General features: G+C 54.1%; 1 protein-coding gene across 3 annotated transcripts in view; it reads right to left on the reverse strand.

The window, feature by feature from the left end:
- PCDH19 (protocadherin 19) overlaps positions 1–18,437 on the reverse strand; it is a 55,132-nt gene extending 36,695 nt beyond the window's left edge. For all 3 annotated transcript variants that reach the window (XM_056491542.1, XM_056491541.1, XM_056491539.1), the window contains exons 1-2: positions 15,962–18,437; positions 12,751–13,078 (exon numbers count right to left, since the gene is read on the reverse strand). In XM_056491542.1, coding sequence (XP_056347517.1) covers positions 12,751–13,078; positions 15,962–18,102 — 2,469 coding nt within the window. In that variant the 5' untranslated portion in view covers positions 18,103–18,437. The remainder of the gene's footprint in view (positions 1–12,750; positions 13,079–15,961) is intronic.
- Between the last annotated feature and the right edge of the window lie 1,878 nt (positions 18,438–20,315).

Here is a 20,315-nt window from a genome sequence, read left to right on the forward strand (position 1 = left end):
AAAGTGAAGAATTCCAGCTAACAGGAGCCTGTGTTCTCCCAGAAGAAACTGCAGGGGAATGAATGCCAATGAAGTGATCACCAGAGTAAGGGATCTCAGCCTGGCCCTAGCTGGATGCCCTTTTCCATCCCCACACTGCCCTCTCCCCTGCCCACAGCCACCCCACATTATTAACAGCCTGGTAAACACAGCCCTTTGCTTATTACAAAGATGCCAAAACCTTACTACTTCTTGTTCCTTCCAGTTAATGTACCATAGCCGAGGATAAATTGCTATTACAAGGAACTAAAAATAAAAATGTTTCAGGGGCCATAATTGGCTTGTCTTGTTGGGCTTTTTAAGGAGCCAAAGTACCAGTTCCAGGCTATTAGCCCTAAGGTTGTAGGAGAATAGTATAAAATATTTCTTCATTAAAACCCTACCTTCTCCATAGAGGTATTTTTCTTTAGGGGTTTTTTTCCCCCTTTTCTTCTTTCTTTTTTTATTCCCCCTTTTTTATTATTATTATTTTCTTTTTAAAAGACACGCGTTATCAAATGAGCTTTAGTTAAAAGAGGGCTTCGAAAGCCCAGAGGTGATATAAATAGACAGAGCTCAGTGCAGCTGGAGAACCAGCCAGAGCCTTCACTCATCTATTCAGGTCATTTTTCTACAAAACTTACGTAATATTCCTCAGTTGCATCCATAATCTTGGGTCATTTTTAATAATCAGCACCAAATCTTGCAGTCCTTGGGGAGACAGTGCTCTGTGCTGGAAAGCTCCCAGCCCACTGCTGTGGGACAGGACCACCACCACCACAGGCTGCATGCCACTGTGAGGCCACCACGGGTGCCCAGGGTGCTCCCTCAGATGGGGACTATGTTTTTTGGCTTTTTTTTTCTTTTGAGGCTTTTTGATGCTATTTGGTTTTTAAGAGCTTTAGCTCAATATCAGCAACAGCCACGACAGTCAGGGCTTTGTTTCTGGGGAGAGCCAGGAGTAGCTGGATTCCATGATCCTTGTGGGTCTCTTTCAGCTCAGGATCCTGTACAGTTCTGTGAGAACCAAAGCCATTAATTCAGCACAGCCCAGCTTTCACAAGCAGTAGATGCTGGGCTGAGCGGGGACGCGGCGCTCGGGCACCTGCTGTCCCCGTGGCGGTGACGATGCATCAGCAGAACAGCTCCAGCTCATGGCACAGCCTCAGAACCAGCTCCAAGCCCCTGTGGAGCCTGCTCTGGCTGCCAGGAGCACCTTGGGACTGCCCTCAGAGACCTCTGCGTGCCACCAGCTCAGTGCAGCACAGCATTACAATAAATAATGGTAATATCAGTAAGGGTGATGATCAATTTCTTGGTAATACACAAGCACAGCAGAAAAATTACAGCAGAGCCTCTGACCCCCTGCTTTTTCTCAAAGAAAAGGTTGGATGACACGTTTCTTTGTGAAACAACAACCCAACAGGTATTTACTACTTTTATTTTCTGATGTGAAGGTTGCTGCTAAAAGAAGACTATTTCTGTAAGGTACAATTGCTATTTTTTGATAGTGTCTCAGCAATACCTTGTTTAAAAAGGGCAAAACAACAGTTATTAATTACCCTAATTAACCCAATTCATAAGACACATTTGTGTGGCTGTCATGACAACTGCTTTGACTAACTTGCCAAGAATAGCTTAGCTGTCCATTCAAATAAATCCCTGATAATTACTAGTCTAGTTTACTGGGCTTCTGTGATAATAATAATTAGTGCTACTGTACAAAAGGTCACGCTAAACAGTTTATGAATGATGCATTTCGCATGGTGATTACATGAGTCACGCAGCACCCAGCAAATGGACACAGCCCCACCCCAAACATGGGAGCCTGTGGCTGCTCTGCCTGCAGGATGAGAGGGAGACAGAAAATCCCCAGGAGCTGGGCTGAGCAGGACAGCCACCAAGCTGCCTCCTCAAGCTGCAGTGGCCAGCTGGCCACCACAGCAGATGCTCCTCTAACTGGGAGACACCAAACAGCTTCCAAGCCTGTCCATCCAGAAACCTGACACGTGTTGGTATCTCACCTCAGCACCTCATTTCCCTCCCTGCCAAGGACAGATGATAGTGGATCCCCTGTCTGGTTTCAGCAGGCCTCTGTCAGGTTTGGGATCAATGACAAAAGTGGGGTGAGATCACCAAAGGCACCGTGAGCTTGGGGTGGCCAGTCCCAGCCCTCTCTGTGCTCACCTTTGCAGGAAGAGCCCTCAGCCTGCAGTTTGGGTGTCTCCACAGCAGCTCCAGCACACCTGCAATGAGGGGCTGTCCTGCAGCAGCAGGCACTGCTCAGCCCAGCCCTGCTCCTCCTGAGGCTGCTGCTGGCTGCACAAGGAGCATCCTCCTCCAGGACCTATGAAATCATTCTACTTAGAACAAATTCTGATTAAATACCACATATGGTCCTTATTGTCCATCCCCTGTTAACTATCACAGAGGCATCTGCACATCAACAGGGTCCTAAACAGCAAATATTTGTCTGCTAGGGCCCCCTCCTCCCTCCCCTCCACCTGAACTTGCAATTATTCTTATTGATTGACTCCAGGAGAGCAGCAGGCACACGCCTGGAGCCGAGCAAACAAGGGAACAGCATCAGGCTGGGCTGCAATCACCACAGGGCCAGCAATTGCCCTGTCACACATGGCAGGTTATGGCTTCAGACTGGAGGCAGCAAGGCCAGACGAGCGCTTAAAACGTCGTTACAGTGTGAAAAGCGAGGATGTGGAGATGACACCTCCTTTCTCAACAAATCTGCTCCCCCAGCATCTCCCAGCTCCCTGGAGAATCCATCTCATTAAGGCTGAGGAGCCAACAGAGCCCTAGGAGGGGAGACATGGGTTTGTGTCCTCTCTGCGTGGCAAAATAAACGCTGATGAGGAAGTCTCAGAACTAGGGAAAGATGGATTTGAGGTCCCAGAAGGATTTCAGTGCTGGACCCTGAACCCAGGCTGAGCTCAGCTCTCCTGCACATCCACCCCATTTGTAGCCAAAAGTACATGCCAGAAGATGAGGGGCTTTCATCAGACCAAAAGGTGAAATTAGGGAAACCTGATGCCGAGCAGAACATTCCCCAGTTTTCCCAAGTGAAGTCTGCAGCTCAGTTCAATATGTTAGTGCCTAATGAAGGTTTCCCCCATACTCTGCAGGGTACAATCATTCTCCTCCTAATGAGCATGTGTTAATGGCATATTAATGCTGACAACAACTAAGTGCAGAGAACAAGAGATGAACATATTCCAAAATTCATCTATTTCTTTTTCCCCCCAAACAAAGGAACCCATGGTGTGGTTGAGCAAGTCCCAGCCCAGCAGGAGCATCAGAGCCTGTGGCTCCCACAGTGATGCTGCCAGCTCTGGTTCAGGGGCTCACCATGGGCACAGAGCTTTGCTGTCTCACTCACCCAATCCCCACAATCACAGGGAGAGAGCTCTCAGCTCAAGTGTGGTGTTGCCCCTGGACACATCCACCCTGGGGCTGAACAGGGAGGCAGAGGAACAGCTCACAAACACCTGAGAAGTGTTTCAAGGGGCAGACAGGGTGCTCTAACTGAGCCAACAGCCATGAGGATGTGCTTCCTGAGAGCTGGGTCCCTGCCAGAGCATCCAGATGTGAATCTGAATATGAAAAGTCCAGGAGGGAGCAGGTGACAGAGGCGCAGGCGCGGCTCCGAGCCCCATCCTGCTGCCGGCGTCCCAGCCCATCTGGGGTTGTCTCAGCAACTTTCCATGAGCTCTCAGGCATGGAAAAGAACACACATAATGGCTGTTTTCCTGCTTTTTCATCTCTGCTTGTGAAAACAGCTCCCAAACCCCTGACAGCTCCCCAAAAGCAGCCTCAGTCTGCCGCAGCGTGTGCCCAGCACCAGGCACTGCAGGGAACAGGAAGCCTAATTCCCCAACAGCCCATGTGCTCCACCATCACTTCCATTTACATTTCCAGATCGATAATCGATGCTAGAATCAATAACAGGGAATTTAGCTACATTATAGAAACAGTAAAATCAGCCAATACTGAGAAATGACTATTGAGTCCTGTGTTTTCTGTACTCACTTAGTCTAATAACGGTGAATGATATTTTCCAAGTACATTATTCAGCAATAAAACCACCGAATTATTTGATCTCTTTCTAACCTTTATGAATCTAAGCACTCCTTTTGACCCAGATTGAATGAGGCAACATCTGCAGAGCCTTTCACAAAATTGTACTCGGTGTGCACTATTGTAGGTCTGCTGCCAAAGATAAATGTTATTATTTTAAAGCCATCATCCTTCTAATAGATGAGCAAACACAGTGCATTAGCATAGCCTGCAGAGCTCGAGCACGGGTGAGAAAATGCCAGAGGGGTTTCAGTGAATGGAGTTTTACATACCTGACTTAGGATGGGTTAATGCAATCCACCAACACGGGGATTTTAAAACCTGCCCTGTGGCATACACCTGCCATCACAAACGATGGCATAATCCCACAAGCTCCACATCCCTGTGAGAAAGGAGAAGGATTCACACCAGACCTCAGCAGGGTGTTGGGATGAGGATCTCACCCACAGGCTCCAGCACACCCTGACCTCCAGGGTTTATCAGTGACCCACCTGTGCCGGTGTCAGGTGCAGCTGTCACCTGTGGGTGCCCAGGTTCCCATCACACACCTGTCTCAGGTGCCTGTCACACACCTGCCTGCTGTGTGACACACACCAGCTGTGCTCCAGCCCTCACCAGACCCAGGAGAACTCCCTGTAATTCCGTGTTCAACAGGGAGACTCTCCAAGGCTCAGCACTAATCACTTGTCCAGTGACACGAGCCATTGCTTCCCTCCAAATCTAGACAAGGAACTGGAGGGAAACACTGAAGCAGAGATGTTGTGCTGTCTCTCCAAAACCTCCAGCAGGTGCCACAGACAGGCTCTGTCCCAGCAGGAACAGTGGAACTGGGAGCTGCCAACAGCCTCAGGGTCCCTTTGCCCAGCCCTGGGTGATGCTGTCCTGGGGACAGTGGGGACAGAACTGTGGGGTGGCCCAGGGGACAAGTCCCAGCACAGCCCTGCCTGCAGAGCACCCACCCATCACCAATGCAGAGCACGCTCTCATTTGAATTATAATTACACTTACAAGTACACAGATTACAACTATTTATGCTACAAATAAGACCATCCTGTATTTTAATTAACAGGAAATGATTGGAACTCAACTATAGCCTCTGCTGGGAACAATATCTAATAATTTATTGAAGCAAGGCCATGCCAGCCCCACAAGCAGCCTGGCAGGAGAGGGGGAGTGGGCAGGGCTGGGGGTTCTGAGCCCTCACACAAGAGCAGCAGCTGCTGCCAGAGCAGCAAGAGGTCAAGAGAGAGGGATCCCAGCAGAGATGGAGGCTCAGGCACAGCCTGGGCATGGAAACAGGCAGGGCACAATGGCTCTGCCCTTTCTGGCTGATGGGGATTTAGGAAATCAGCAGGGTACAATCAGTGAGCGATGAACCCAAGGACCTGGAAGGGCACCTGGCTGAGGAGCTTCCCTGGCTCAAAGCCCTCAGGAGGGACCTGAGGAAATGGCACTGGAAAATGCAGCTCTTCCACCCAGCCAAGCAGATGCACACAAGGTTATTCAAAGGCTGCTGCACTTGGCCTCAACCATGCCTCTGCCTGAGCACGTGCTCTATGGAAAAGAAACCAGAGGGAGAAACCACAGAGTTCAAATCACTCCATACAACACAAATTCACCTGGATACTGCTGTAACAAAGCCCATAAAGTACCAAGCAAGACTACCCTTTCCATGACATTGTAAAAAAAAACTTACTGGAAATCTTCTCCAGTTTAAGAGAAAATTCTTATCTGCCACATAAATATAGTTGAAAAAGCTTTTTTTTATAGACTTCATGAGTTATGCATTAGAAATGTGCATCAGAAATTCAAATTTTCCAAGAGGAAATATTTAAGGAAGCTACCAACCCAAACCATTCCATGATTCTATGAAAACAAGAGGAGCCTCTCCACTTCCAGTAAAAATTAACCATAAAACCCAAAGCAGTAGCATAAAAACAAATGAGATGTATCTGATTATATGACATATTATATACTCACATAATTAGGTGCAATATGTAATAATTCTATACACACTTTTTGTATGCATAGGGATACAAGTGTGAAGATGGCAGGGTTAGGTGAGTGTTTCAACCTGATGAACTTAGAGGTCTTCCCCAACCTAAATGATTCTGTGATTCTATGTAGTATATCATAAATACAAGATGTAAAACACAGTATGTAATACATAACAACAGAATCATATCCATGGGAGCACTCAGGTCCTGCTGTTAAATACAAACAGCCACACCAGCCCTAATCCTCCATGAACCCTTGGAGAAAATCCCTCTGGTCCCTCCTGACCATGACCCTACACAGGCTAGAAAACCCCTGAAAAGCCCAAAATCTGCCAGGATGGGGTGGCAGCCCCAAATCACCAACACAAAACATGTGCTGTTTACCGGGGCAGTGTTCAGCTCTTAGTTAAATCCAACCTTAAGTGCCTTTTCCAACCTAAATGATTTGATGATCTTAGGAAAAGCCCAAGAGTGTTGAACTAAGGGCTTGCCCAAAACCCAGGGGGTGTGGCATGGTTAAACATGAATGGGAGCTGGCAGATTTATCTCCCTTTCAAGGTATTCCAGTGAATTTCTCCACACAACAGCTTGGAGAGATTCCATGAAGAGATGTATAATTTGGTTAGGCTGACCTCAGAATGGAATAAAGAGCTGCTGATTTCCATAATGTCAGCCTCCTCCACTCAGAGAGGTCAGGGAACCCACAGTGATACACCCAACACTCTGGGAGCAGTTAACCTGAGCCATCTGCTGGGATTTGGGGGGAGCAGGGAGGTTTGGGGGTCCCACCCCTGCAGCCCCTGGCAGTGCAGAGTGATGCTGGCTGCCCAGGAGCTGTCCCCAGGGAGGGGACAAGCAGGGGATGCCTACAGCTGAGCACCTGGGGGGTTCTGCAGGATGCAGGCAGGGCTGGCTCCAGGAGGGCAGAGCTGTGACCTGCTCTTACCCAGCACCGAGCGCATCAGTGGCAGGCACACAAAAAGTGCTGAGTTACAGTGACCTCCCAAGGAGAAAACAAGACTGGCAACGCTGCCTGCACAGTCAGCCTTCCTGCTACTGGAACACCATCTCTGTAAAGCTTTAATTATTACCACTCCTCAAAATAAGCCTCGTTCCACCAGCCTGGCCTGTCTCAGCACTGCAAACTTTCTCCATGCTGGAAATCCTCTCCTTTTTTTCCCTTTTCCCTGCTCTATACACAGTATTACTCAGAAGCAAGCCAAATCCCTTCCAATTATATATCCTGACGTTTCCCCACGCTGCACTAAAGCGAGGCCCTTCACTTCTAAATGGCATGGTTTATAACAAATTGTCTGTTATACCAGACAGAAACTGATTTCCTCAAACCCAGCATATTAAAGTGAGTACATTCATTCTGGTTGTAACACACAAAATGTGATTATAACAGACACTTTGGGGGCTTTTTAAGGCTAGAGGAGAAGAGGAGGATAAGCTGGAGGGGAAGAAAGAATTGACAAGTAGAGAAATGACAGAGAAAGAGAAACAGCCACGCTGATTTCATTTCTTACAAAACAAAACTCTTTGTGTGTTGTAGAAATGTGCTTTAGTTAACACCACCAGATAGCCAAAGCAAAAGCTGCCGGTGCTGCCTGAAACGAAAATTGCTCTATTGTGCTCAGAAAACCATTTCCCACAGTGAGGAGAAGGCTTTCCAGGTAGCACAAAGCAGATCTGAAACCAAGGGGGCCTCATCCTGCAACTGCTGCTCCCTCAAATAATCCCTGCAGGCACGAGGAGCCCCGGGCACATCAGTGTGAGTGAGGATTATGTGGGAGTGTATCAAGGTTGGGGGATTAGACCAGGATTAGCACTAAAACCAGTAATTCCCCATCTTACTGATGGTGGCCATCAGCTGGGGAGGCGGCCACGGGGGATGGCCACGGGAACCCTGGTGCTGGCCACAGCTCTGGGGCTGCTCTGGGTCCCCAGGGGACTCAGGTCCTGTTGGACCAGAGGCTGCTCCTCCACCCTGACCTTCTCCAAAGCAGCAGCAGCAGAGCTGATCCACACTGAGCTCACAGTGCAGTGCCAGCACTGCCACCACCGAGCCATCCCAGCCCCCAGACAGGAACTCCTGCTAATCCCACCTCAGCACTCCTCAAGCACAGCTCTCCTGCTCCCATGTCACACCTCTCTCAGGCCCTGCCCTGGACTGCCACCACCCAGGGACACTTGGGGACAGAGTGAGCTGCTGTCCCCAGGGTGTTTCCCCTCCTGGAGCAGCAAATGAACATTATCTCCCAAAGCAGAGCAAATCTGGGATGTGAAACTGCCTCTGACACACAGACACAGCCATCACACACAAACTGCTTACTGTTTAAACCATCAAGTCAAAACCCAGGCATGTGAGTGTTACCCAAGGGTGGCTACTCCACATGCAAGTCATGTCCCTGGGATCCCAAAAGGCTCAGCATTCAGACCAGTTTCCACACCACCCCAATGCAACACGCATTTTTATCAAGGAAGCCACTTAATGGCTCCTATTAATTTTGATTTTTAATCTCCTGGTGCAACTCCCAGCAATATACATGCAAAACCTGACAACAAGCCCTTTTGGTTTCAAAGCTGACTTCTCCTCCAGCTCAAAAGGAAGACACAAAAGAGCCCTTGGCAGCAGCAAAGCCTCTGAGCAGCAATGCCCTTGCAGCTCCAACATGTCCCACTCTCCCTGCTGCAAAACAAGCCCAAACACTAACGGGGCCAAGCCTCCTGCTGTCAGCCACCATCACCAGAGCAGCTCACAAACCCTTCTGCCATCGCTGCCTGCAGCCACAGGGATGCTGAGAGGCTCTGGGCAGCATCCCTGAGTGGTACCCAGGGGACCAGAGATTCCCAGCAGGGCCAGAACACCCCAGGATATCCCCCCAGGATATCCCCCCAGGACATCCCCCTCAGGACAGCCCATAGGATATCCCCCCAGGATATCCCCCTCAGGACATCCCCACAGGACATCCTCCAGGATATCCCCCCAGGACATCCCCCCAGGACATCCCCCCAGGACATCCCCCAGGAAATCACCCCCATGATATCCCCCCAGGATATCCCCCTCAGGACATCCTCCAGGTTATCCCCCCAGGATATCCCCCCAGAACATCCCCCACCACCTCCCCATGCTCTCTTGGCAGCCGTGCCCTGGCACAAGCAGAGCTGACAGCCAAGCCCAGCCCCACCCAAAGGGAAAAGCTTTCTAAGGGTGGTCTGGAGCTCCTTTTGCATGCTCAGAGTGGGGCTGCAGCCCCCACAGACACCCCTCTTTAATCCTTTCCGATCACCAGGGAAAGATGAGAAGCACCAACAAACCCAATTATTCCCAGCCCCAAGACCTGCCACGGCACTAGAAGAAACATTTCCTGGAGCTCCACAAACAAGCCATCCTCGGGGACTTTTATTTCAAGGCTCCTGACTGTTAAAGCAAATGAGGCTCAGGCTGAAGCCCAGGCACATCACAGACCCTCTGCTGCTGGGGTAGCACGTGTCTGCAGAGGAATCACTCAGCCCCAGCCACAGCCAGCATATGCCAAGTGACACTGCCACAGACACATTCACCTCCTATTTTATCTGTTAGCATATCTGCTTTGCCTTCCCATCAGGGGCAGTCTCTCCTAGGTGGAGCAGCAGTGATTCCTCCCCGATGCTGACACCTCATAAAGCCTCCCGGGGGAAACAGCGGCGGCTTCATCACTGCAAGCGAGTCAAACCAGCCCAGACAAAGCCCCCTGGAAGCACTGCAGGGATGGTTTGGCTCTGTAAACTCTGGGCAGGGACTGTGTCTATTGAATGCTCACCACCCTGAGCTGTGCCAATAGCACCCTGCAGAGCCACAGCACCACAGCACAGCGGGGACGGGCTGCAGGGGCACAGGGCTCCTCCTTGGGACAACTCTGCAGAGCTCCTGTGTCACCCTGTGTGCCAGGACAGCACCAGGAACCACCTCACTCTCAGGGACACTGGGATTTTTAGAAGCCAACAGAACCCACAGCACCTGCAATATAAGCTTCACCTGCAACAGCTGGAAGTGTAACACCGGGGTTCTGCCAAATAACATCCACATTCCCACCCTAAGCTGAACTCCCACACAGCTTCCAGCTGGGATCCCTCCAGCCCCTACCCCAACGCTGCCCTTTTGTCCAAAAGCAGCTCCAGAGAGTGAGCAGATCCCTGCCAGGCCATGTTTCCCTTGCACAGTCCCTTGGCAGAGTGGTGAGCTGCCTGCTGCCCTCCTGCCAGCTCCCAGGGCTGCTGGGGACATGCTCCTCTGACACTCCTGCCACTCATTACAAGAGACAAACTGCCTTCTCCAGGCAAGCTACCAGCTCTCCACACTGCATCTCACCTGCACAAGCGATGGGAAAATGGGGCTGGAGCCACAGGGAGAAATGTGCACCCTGCTTCCCTTACAGAAGGGTGAACAAGGCAGGGAAATCTCTGGAGGGTACATTCCATGAGACCCCAGCCCAGCTGTTACAGCCAAGAGAAGCACAGGCAGCACTGCCTTGTGCATGCAGCTGCCTGTTAACTTTACCAGCTGAGTTATGATGTTCCTGATGGTGCTTCCATCCTCCCTGGCACCTGAGACCTCCCACTGCCAGCATGCACTTCTGGAGAATGCCAGCATGTGATGGATTTTGGGACTGGTGGCAGTGAATCACAGGCTGACAGGATGCTCCACTGCTCCAGTGCCCACAGCAAGGCACCAGCCAGAGATGCACTCCAGAATCCTCTCCAAAAGACACTGCTCCAGGCAGACAGGGACCACCAGCATGCCAGCAGCAGTGGTCACTCAAACAGGCCAGCACTGGTCACAGCCTCTCAGAGCTGGTTCTGCCTCAGTGAAGTCAAACACCAGGGTTCAGTGAGCATCCTGCCAGTACAGCCACAGCAGCACCAGGCCCAGCACCAGCCCTCTCCAGCAGCCCAGCAGAGGGCTCAGCTCTCTGCAGCACCAGGACGAATCTGAAGCAGCTCCACTGCCTTCAGCAGCAGCATCTTGCATTTACACCAGCACACTGAACACAAAACAGAATGAGCCATAAATATTTCAGCTGCTTTTCCAGCATTGTTACTCTGTTCAAAGCAGGAAACATGACAAACCTTTGATTGTTTTGCTTAAAACCAAACAATAATTCAAAGAGAGACAAACAAGCAACACTAAATGATGCCTGTGATGTACAGGAAAGCTAAAGAATTAGAAGAAACTGATGAGGATGGTGTGGATCAGAGCAGTCCCTTTGGCAGATATCACACACCCCTCCCAGGGCAGCCAGGGTTCTGCACAGTGAAGGGACAGAACTGGTCCAGGGGTGCAGGTGAGGCATCCTGCACTGTCTGCATCCCCAGCAGAGCCATCTGCCTCCAGAGCAACAACCACCAACATCCCTCCCAACAACCTTTCAAAAAAACCTCTGGGAAGGCAAGTGTCTGCTCCCTTGAGCACTGCCACACTCAGAACCCACCTGCACACAGCAGCCTCCTGCTCAGGTGGAGGCAGCCCAGCCTGGCCCATCCCCACCTGGGCACTCCTGAGAGTCTCTGCACTGTCTGGGGATGAAACATCCACCCTCGGCCACACACCAGGGATCCCCAAAACCCACAGGTGTGGGTGAGTGCTGGCTGCTCCTCCTGCCCATCCTCCAGCACTGCCTCCCCCTGGGGTGTCCAGCACACAGAAACCACACACAAACCACCCAGGTGTGACCTGCCCAGCACACAGAAACCACCCAGGTGTCTCTGTCCAGCACACAAAAACCATTCAGGTGTCTCTGTCCAGCACACAGAAACCACACAGAAACTACCCAGGTGTCTGTGCCTAGCACACAGTAACCATCCAGGTGTGACCTGCCCAGCAGACAGAACCACACAGAATCCATCCAGGTGTCTCTGTCCAGCACGCAGACCCACCCAGGTGTCTGTGCCCAGCAAACAGACCCATTCATGTGCACACAGACCCCACCCAGGTGTCTGTGCCCAGCACACAGAAACCACACTGACCCCACCCAGGTGTCTGTCCAGCACACAGACCCACCCACATGCACAGAGATCCACCCAGGTGCACACAGACCCATCCAGGTACACACTGACCCCCCCAGGTGCACACTGACCCCCCCAGGTGCACACTGACCCAGCCAGGTGTCTGTGCCCAGCACACTGACCCCCGCAGGTGCACACTGACCCCCCCAGGTGCACACTGACCCCCGCAGGTGCACCCTGACCCCCCCAGGTGCACAATGACCCCCCCAGGCGCACCCTGACCCCCCCAGGCGCACACTGACCCATCCAGGTGTCTGTGCCCAGCACACTGACCCCCCCAGGTGCACACTGACCCCCCCAGGTGCACACTAAACCCCCCAGGTGCACACTAAACCCCCCAGGTGCACACTGACCCCCCCAGGTGCACACTAAACCCCCCAGGTGCACACTGACCCATCCAGGTGTCTGTGCCCAGCACACTGACCCCCCCAGGTGCACACTGACCCATCAAGGCACACACTGACCCCCCCAGGCGCACACTGACCCATCCAGGCACACACTGACCCCCCCAGGTGCACACAGACCCCCCCAGGCGCACACTGACCCCTCCAGGCGCACCCTGACCCCCGTGCCCCCCGTGCCCTGCCCAGCCCACCTCGGGCAGCGGCATGCCGTTGATGATGAGGTCGGGCTGCGGGGGGCTCTGGCCCGTGAAGCTGTGCTGGTAGATGTGCTTGGAGCCGGCGTTGCGGCTGTTCTGGCTCTCCACGTTGAGGAAGGTGCTCTCGGAGCGCCGGCAGCCCAGGGGCAGTGTTTGCTGGTGGTAGTCGAAGTAGTTGAGGGAGGAGGTGAGGGAGGAGCAGCTCACAACGTTCATTTTGTCCGTCTCCTCCACGTCCCGCGGCACCAGGCGGATGTCGTTCTTGCTGATCTTCTTCTTCTTGCTGGATTTCTTCTGGTGCCCGTAGGAGTACTCAGCAATCCTGGGGGACAGAGGGCAAAGTGAGGAGCTGAGAGCATCCCAAACCCTGCCCTGCTAAATACCCAGAAACCCAGAGGGCTTGGCCTCCATCTCTTAGTCATGCACATTACATCATAGTTTGGGGCTGGTGGCACGACACAATCTTTAGCTTATTTCCATATGTACAATGTTTTCAGGTCAAATATGTAAAAAACAAAAAAATGGGAAGGAAGAATGCTTCTGTTTTGATCTAGTGTATGCAATTGCTGATATCTAGTTACTAGAAGTAAAGTCCAGCCTGCAGAAGAAAAAAATGGAGATGTTAAAATCCATGAACTGAAAAGGGTACCTGCATTCATTTCCATGCATAATAAGGATTTTAGAAGTGATTTAATTTGGTCCCCATAATGAAAATTCAAAACAAATAGCAGAATTTTTTCCCAGTTCATTTTCCATAGCAGTAAATAAAGCAGACCCAGAAGGAGTCCTAGCTGGCAAACTCAATTCTCTCACACTCCAAAGGCTGTTTGCTTATTAATGCTTTATCTAAATTGCTGGTGTTTTGACTGTCTCCTGATCATACCTGATCTTTTCTCCAATTGAATTCCATTCCTCTCTCACCCTGACATGCACATCTGCTGGGAAATGCTTTCACCTTCTAGAAATCAGAGAACAACAACCGTGTGTTTTGGAAAGAAAAATGATCCTTCTTGACCTTTTTATTTTACTGCAAGCTTGTTTTTCTCTGCCTTTCCTTCCCTCTTAGCTTCCCACCTGCCAAAAGAATCAACTGATGAAGTGCCTTGTTTGCCTTCTGCAAAATACCAGAGGAAAAAAGTTACTGCAAAACACCACCCAAGCAAATAATGACAAATTATCTGCACCTTGCATTAGTTGGGTCTGCTTGGCTCAGAGTGACTGCAGCTCATCTTCCCACTGTGAGCACCACAACAGTCCCTGCCATGAATTTGTACATGCACAGTACTGGGCAACTCGGTATTTCCTAGGGAAGCACATCAAATGCTATGCACAGTCAGAAATACACATTTGAAAGTCAGGATTTTGCTCCTCTTCTTATTATGATAACAGCATAAAAAAAAAATAAAATCCAATAGCTGCAACAAAAATAATGGGATGAATAAATAATGGAGTTTATGTGGAAAGACAAATCTTGGACAAATATTCTTGCTCCAGAAAGCTAATTGCCTGGGCATGCAAATGCCACTAAGTCAAACAGCCCTCATATGTGCCTCATAAATTAACACATTTTTTGAAGACTCTCCAGCAGCTCTTGTGAAGAATCTCTAGAATAAGGCACTGCAAAGCCTGGAGGCGTGGGGAGAGGATGCCCCATGGTCACTGCTCTGCCCAGCCTGCCTGGTGCTTCCCCAGCTCTGCAGCTGAGTCCTGCTCACACACACTGATAACACCCCCGAGTGTGCAAATAAATCAGAGCAAGGCAGGGATCTCTGCTGTGCCAACAATCTATATGCTGCTGACTCGTCTAACAATGCTTGATGAAGCTTTAATTGTTTTGTTTACCTAAATGTTTAAGTTTGGCAATGCGAGAGCCCAATTATTTCCCGCAGGCATTCATTTTGCTGTCCTTTCTCTATTGACCAATTATTTAATTAAACCGCACTTCATTAATCCCTGAGCCGTCACAGCAAACCCAGGGTTTACACGTATGTGAGAAGCTGTTGGGGCACCACCACTACATGATTTTTATCCATTCAGGTCCTATCCTCCTTTAATGGGCCGAGCTGGCAAGAAATCTGGTCTGTGAGCTTTCACTGGAAGCTAGACATCCCATAATACAGCACAGACCGACCTTTATTTGCAGATGATTTTTCCCCCATCGAGCAAAAAGGCTTATACACGCACTTTGGGCTGTGAAAACGGGGCACAATGCCCCGACTCTCGGGCATTATTCCTGCGTAAATAAAACTTTAAAGACCGCACATCCCCCCGCGCCGCTGAATTGCCAGGGGCCAGCGTGCGTTTCCAAGGTAGAGCAAAATTAATTTCCATCCCTCCTCTCTGAAACGACTCGGTGCCGAAGGAATGGAGAAGTCATGGCTATTTCACCAGTAACAGGATTAAACCATTTATGAGGCATTGCAGCTGCTCTTTTATGGCATCTGATTGATATTCATGTGTGGTTAGCATTTGTCTCCTAACTTGTGTAACACAGAGAATAGTAAAAGAGAGACAATAATCGCCAGGCTGTTACATATTCAGGGGACTGGATTTCCCCTATCAGCCTTTCAGGGGCTCCAGGCTCGGGGCTGACCTCCCCTCCGGCGTTTCGGACCGCGGAGCGCTCATCCAAACCGGGGCAGACCCGAAATCCTGGCTGGCCCCATGGCTGCCAGCCCTGCTCTGCGCTCTCCGGGGGTTCTGCTGCCGTTCTGCACTTGGCCCAGGCTGGCCAGCGTGGCCAGGAGCCGCAGTGGGCACACAATAGTTCCTTTGAAGGGCCAGCCAGCCCAGCCACGCCGCTGTGCTGCGGGGATGCTGCGGTGGCCACCGGGGCTCGCTCCCCCTTGGCCAGCCCAGGAGCTGTGCTGGGCACGGGGGATGCCCAGGGGAAGCAGCCATGCCCCTGTAAAGCCATTCTTGTAAAACCCTCCTGCGATGGAACACGGAAAAGCAGGGATGCTGCAACAGATTGTCAAGCCGCACGGTTAAGTCGGTTCGTTACTCCGCTCTCCTCGCAGAGAGCGATTTCTTAAAGCTTTGCAAGAAATTTTCTCACAGAGAAAGGAACCTCACTTCTGTTCCTAAGGCAAATCCACCCCTCTTCACCACCCCCAGGTATACAGCAGCAAATGCAAAAGTAACTGCGATGGCAAAAATCAAAGCAGACCCACAGGTGCACATAAACAAAGGTATCTTTCTTTACCTGCAGTTGTAGGTCCTGATTTCCTTGTTATCCCTTTTGCACTTGACTGCCACAAAGATCATGGTGACAAAAAGAATGGCTGCAATAGACCCCAGGGCAATAATGAAAATCAAGGAGAGGTTAACAGATCCTATGGACTCCTGGGCATCCAGGGCTGGAGACAGGTAAATCAAAATCAAGGCAGAAGCCGAGAGAGACGTTTTCCCATGGTCATGAGCCACCACAATGAGCTCATAGGCTGTTTTGGCATTCTCCCCAAAGGCTCTGGTGGTCCTTATCTCTCCATTGACCTGGTCGATCTCAAAAAACCCTCTGTCTCCTTCCACCATTTCATAGGAAAGTCTGCCATTTTCACCCTCATCATAGTCATCTGCCTTGACCACGGTCACCAGGTAGCCAACGCCCGCGTTCCTGGGGATGTACACCTCCGCCGTCCCGTTGACCAGGGGCGGGGCCGTGATCACCGGCGTGTTGTCGTTGACATCCAGGACAATCACCCTGACAGTGGCATTGCTCTGCAGAGAGGGACTACCCCCATCTTTTGCCAAGACCTTGAACTCAAAGGCCTTGGTCTGTTCGTGATTGAAGGACCTCAAAGCATAGATATCTCCAGAGTTGGGGTTGATGGAGACATAGGTGAACACAGGCATGTCCCTGACTTGGGAGGGCACGATCTGGTAGGACACGCTGCCATTGAGGCCCAGGTCAGGGTCTCTGGCCGACACCGAGAGCAGGTAGGCCCCTGGGGTGTTGTTCTCCTGCACAATGACCTGGTAGTAGGGCTTGGAGAAGTGGGGATGGTTGTCGTTCTCGTCGGTGATCTTGACGGTGAAGGACTTGGTGGCCTGCAGCGAAGGGATGCCGTTATCCCTGGCCTGGATGGTGAGGTTGTACTGGTCCCTCTGCTCGCGGTCCAGCCGCCCGTCCACCAGGATGGTGGAGAAGCTCTCGTACTCCTGCAGGCGGAACGGCACGTTGCCCAGGAGCTTGCACTGCACGCGCCCGTTGGCGCCGGAGTCGCGGTCCGAGACGCGCACCAGGGCGATGACATAGCCCAGCGGGGCGTTCTCGCTCACCTCCACCAGCTCGCTGTTGACAGAGAGCAGGTTGATGAGGGGCGGGTTGTCATTGGCGTCCTGGACGCTGATGGTCACTTTGCAATGGGCAGGGATGGAGTTAGGCCCCAAGTCCTTGGCCTGCACGTCCAGCTCGTAGACGTGGCCCTCCTCGTAGTCGATGGCTCCGCTGACGGTGATGAGGCCGCTCTGGGGGTCGATCTGGAACAGCTCCCGGGCCCGCTCGGAGACGTAGCTGTGGAAGGAGTAGAGGACCTGGCCGTTGGTGCCCTCGTCCGGGTCAGAGGCGTTGAGGCGGATGACCGGCGTGCCCGGAGGGGCGTTCTCAGGCACGCTGACGGTGTAGGCTGGCTCCTCAAAGAGCGGGTTGTTGTCGTTGGAGTCGATGACGCGGATGCTGAGCTCCACCGTGCCGAAGTTGGGCGGGTCGCCGCCGTCCAGCGCCGTGATCACGTAGCTGTAGTGGGACTGCGTCTCACGGTCCAGGCTCTTCTCCACCACCAGCTCAGCAAAACGGGACCCGTCACCCCGTGTCTTGGTCTCCAGCCCAAAGAGGTCATTGGGGGTGATCTCATAGCTCTGCACACCAAAGCTGCCCGAGTCCGGGTCATAGGCACTCTCCAGGGGCACCCGGGTGCCGGGGCTGGCCGTCTCCGAGATCTCCAGCTCGATCTGGTCCGTGGGGAAGCTGGGCGCGTTGTCGTTCAGGTCCTTGATCTCCAGCTTGATCACGCAGATCTCCATGGAGCTGGACATCACCTCCAGCGAGATGACACACTTGGGGCTCTGCCGGCACAGTAGGTCCCTGTCGATCTTCTGCTTGGTCACCAGCAGCCCGGACCCGGGGCTGATGTCCACCAGGTGGGGAGCCGAGTTGGAGACCACTCGGAATGCGGCGGGCTGCCGGGGGTCCAGGACGAACCCGGCGTCCCGGGCGTCCTTGGCGACGTTGGCGATCACCGTGCCGGCCCGCTGCTCCTCCTCCACCGAGTACTTGAGATTGACGAGGGCCCCGGCGCCGGCCCAAAGCAAGGCGGCCCCGAGCAGCGCCGGGAGAGCGCCCATGGCCGCGCCGCCGCTCCGCGCCGCGCCCCGACGGCCGCCGGCCGCGCGCCTCAGGGGCCCGCCGCGCTCATCGGGCAGCGCCCGCCGGGCTGCCCCGCCGGCGGCCGGCCGGCTGCGGGCACCGGAGCCGCGCTCCCCCGCGCACACGCCAACGCCGTCCGCTCAGGCGCTCCGTGCCGGCGGCGCCGCGGAAGGGCCGGGCATGGCGAGCGGGCGCGGGAGCAGAAGCGGGATGCTGAGGCGAGCCGTAGCGGAGCGGCAAGCGAGGAGCCGAGCCGCGCAGCGCCGAGCCGAGCCCGCTCCCGCCGGCGCTCGCTGCGGCGGCCGCACGCCACTGCCCGCAGTCCGGAGCGCCGGCGGGCGGCGCGGGGGCGGGCGGCGCGGGGGCGGGCGGCGCCGAGCCGCGGCCAATGGGCGCGCGGGGGCGGGACCGGCGCGCCGCGCCGCAGCCAATGAGATCGCGCCGCCGGCCGGGGGGCGGGGCCGGGGCGGGGCGGCGCGGACGGGAGCGGAGCGGCGCGGAGAGGAGAGGAGCGGGCACGGAGCCGCGCGGAGCGCAGCGGGACGGGACTCACGCGCTGCCCGGGCCTGAAGCCCACTGTCCCTTCTGTCCCCGCTGCCCCGCGCCGGTGAGTCCGTCCCGCTGCCCGGGAGCTGCGGAAGCAGCACTGTTTTGGCTCCGCGGCTGCGGTAACCGGTGGTTCCTTCTCCAGCGGGTGCGCACTGGGCGGTGGCGAATCCGTGCGGAGCGCCCCAAGTCCGTGCGGTGGAGCCCGAACCCTCTGGGGCAGGAGGAGCCCACCCGCCGGGCAGCGTTCCCGGGAGCCGCCGAGGGGCTCGCTGATCCCCGCGGGAAGCACCGCGCTGCCGTGTCCCAGCAATGAAATAAAGCGTTCCTGGTGCGTGCGCCGTGCCTTACCTCCTGTGTCCGCGTCCGCCGTGCAGGGTCCCGGGAAAGGTGTCACCGGGAGGGGCAGGCGGCTCGGAGACCTCCCAACACGTCAGGACTAAAGAGGGGCCGGTGCGGCCGCCGGCGATCCGCCCCGCAGCCCGCCGGGGGGGCAGAGGGTGAGGGTCCGTGCCTCTGCCGCGGCACAGGTCCCACCGCCTGGTTGGCATAGGGAAAAGACGCCTTGGAGGTGCCGCGCCCCGTGGGCACGACCCGGCCCCGCTCGGTTCTGCCCCGCCTGGTCCTGCCCGGTTCCGCCCCGCCCGGCCCGGTTCTGCCCCGCCTGGTCCTGCCCGGTTCCGCCCCGCCCGGCCCGGCCCGGTCCTGCCCGGTTCCGCCCCGCCCGGTCCTGCCCGGTTCCGCCCCGCCCGGCCCGGCCCGGCCGCGCCGTCGGACCCGCCGCGCGTTCCTAGGCACAAGGGCGCCATCTCGCGGCCGCGCGGGGGGCGACACCGGGATAACGGGATAACGGGACGCAGAGACACGGAGACAACGGGACACGGGGACAACGGGACAAATGGGACACAAAGACACAGGGACAACGGGACAAATGGGACACAGGAACACGGGGACACAGGGACATGGAGACACCGGGACAACGGGACACAGAGACACGGGGACACCGGGACACCGCGATCCCGGGACCCCAGGATACCGGGACGCCCCACCCGGGCGGGGCTCTTCGGGCGGCACGGCTCGGCCAGGGGCCCCACACTGCTGGGAGAGGGTGTCCGGGATACCGTCAGGGAGAGCATCCATCCACCAGCACCGTCCCTGGGACAGCGTCTGTTCAGAGATACTGCCCCCGTGTTCCCATCCTGCGCGACAGCACCTGTCCGGGGACAGCAGCCCTGCAGGTGTTCCTTCTCCTCTCCGAAACCAGCAGCGCAGGTCACTGTGACCCACGGGGGAGAGGCAGTGGGACACGGAGGGGTGGCAGGTGGAGACGGCACGAGGGGGCAAAGCCCTGTCGAAGCCTTCCACGAAAAAATTAATTCTGATGACTTGAACTGTGCCATGTGGATTGAAAACCTGGCTGAGGGATCATAAACAAAGGGTAATTAGAAGCAGGGGGAGGTGTTTATGGGGTACTGCAGGGATCTAGGTTAGGGCTGCTCTCATTTAATACCCTCATTAATGACCTGGAAAGAGGGAGTAAACTACACATTAATGAATTTGGCAGATGATGCTATACTGGGAGGTGCTGTGAGCTCCAGCAAGCATAGAAAATTAACACAAAAAAGGGCCTAGTGAGATTAGAAAT

The sequence above is a fragment of the Oenanthe melanoleuca genome, chromosome 4A (assembly GCF_029582105.1).
Source record: "Oenanthe melanoleuca isolate GR-GAL-2019-014 chromosome 4A, OMel1.0, whole genome shotgun sequence".
NCBI lineage: Eukaryota > Metazoa > Chordata > Aves > Passeriformes > Muscicapidae > Oenanthe > Oenanthe melanoleuca.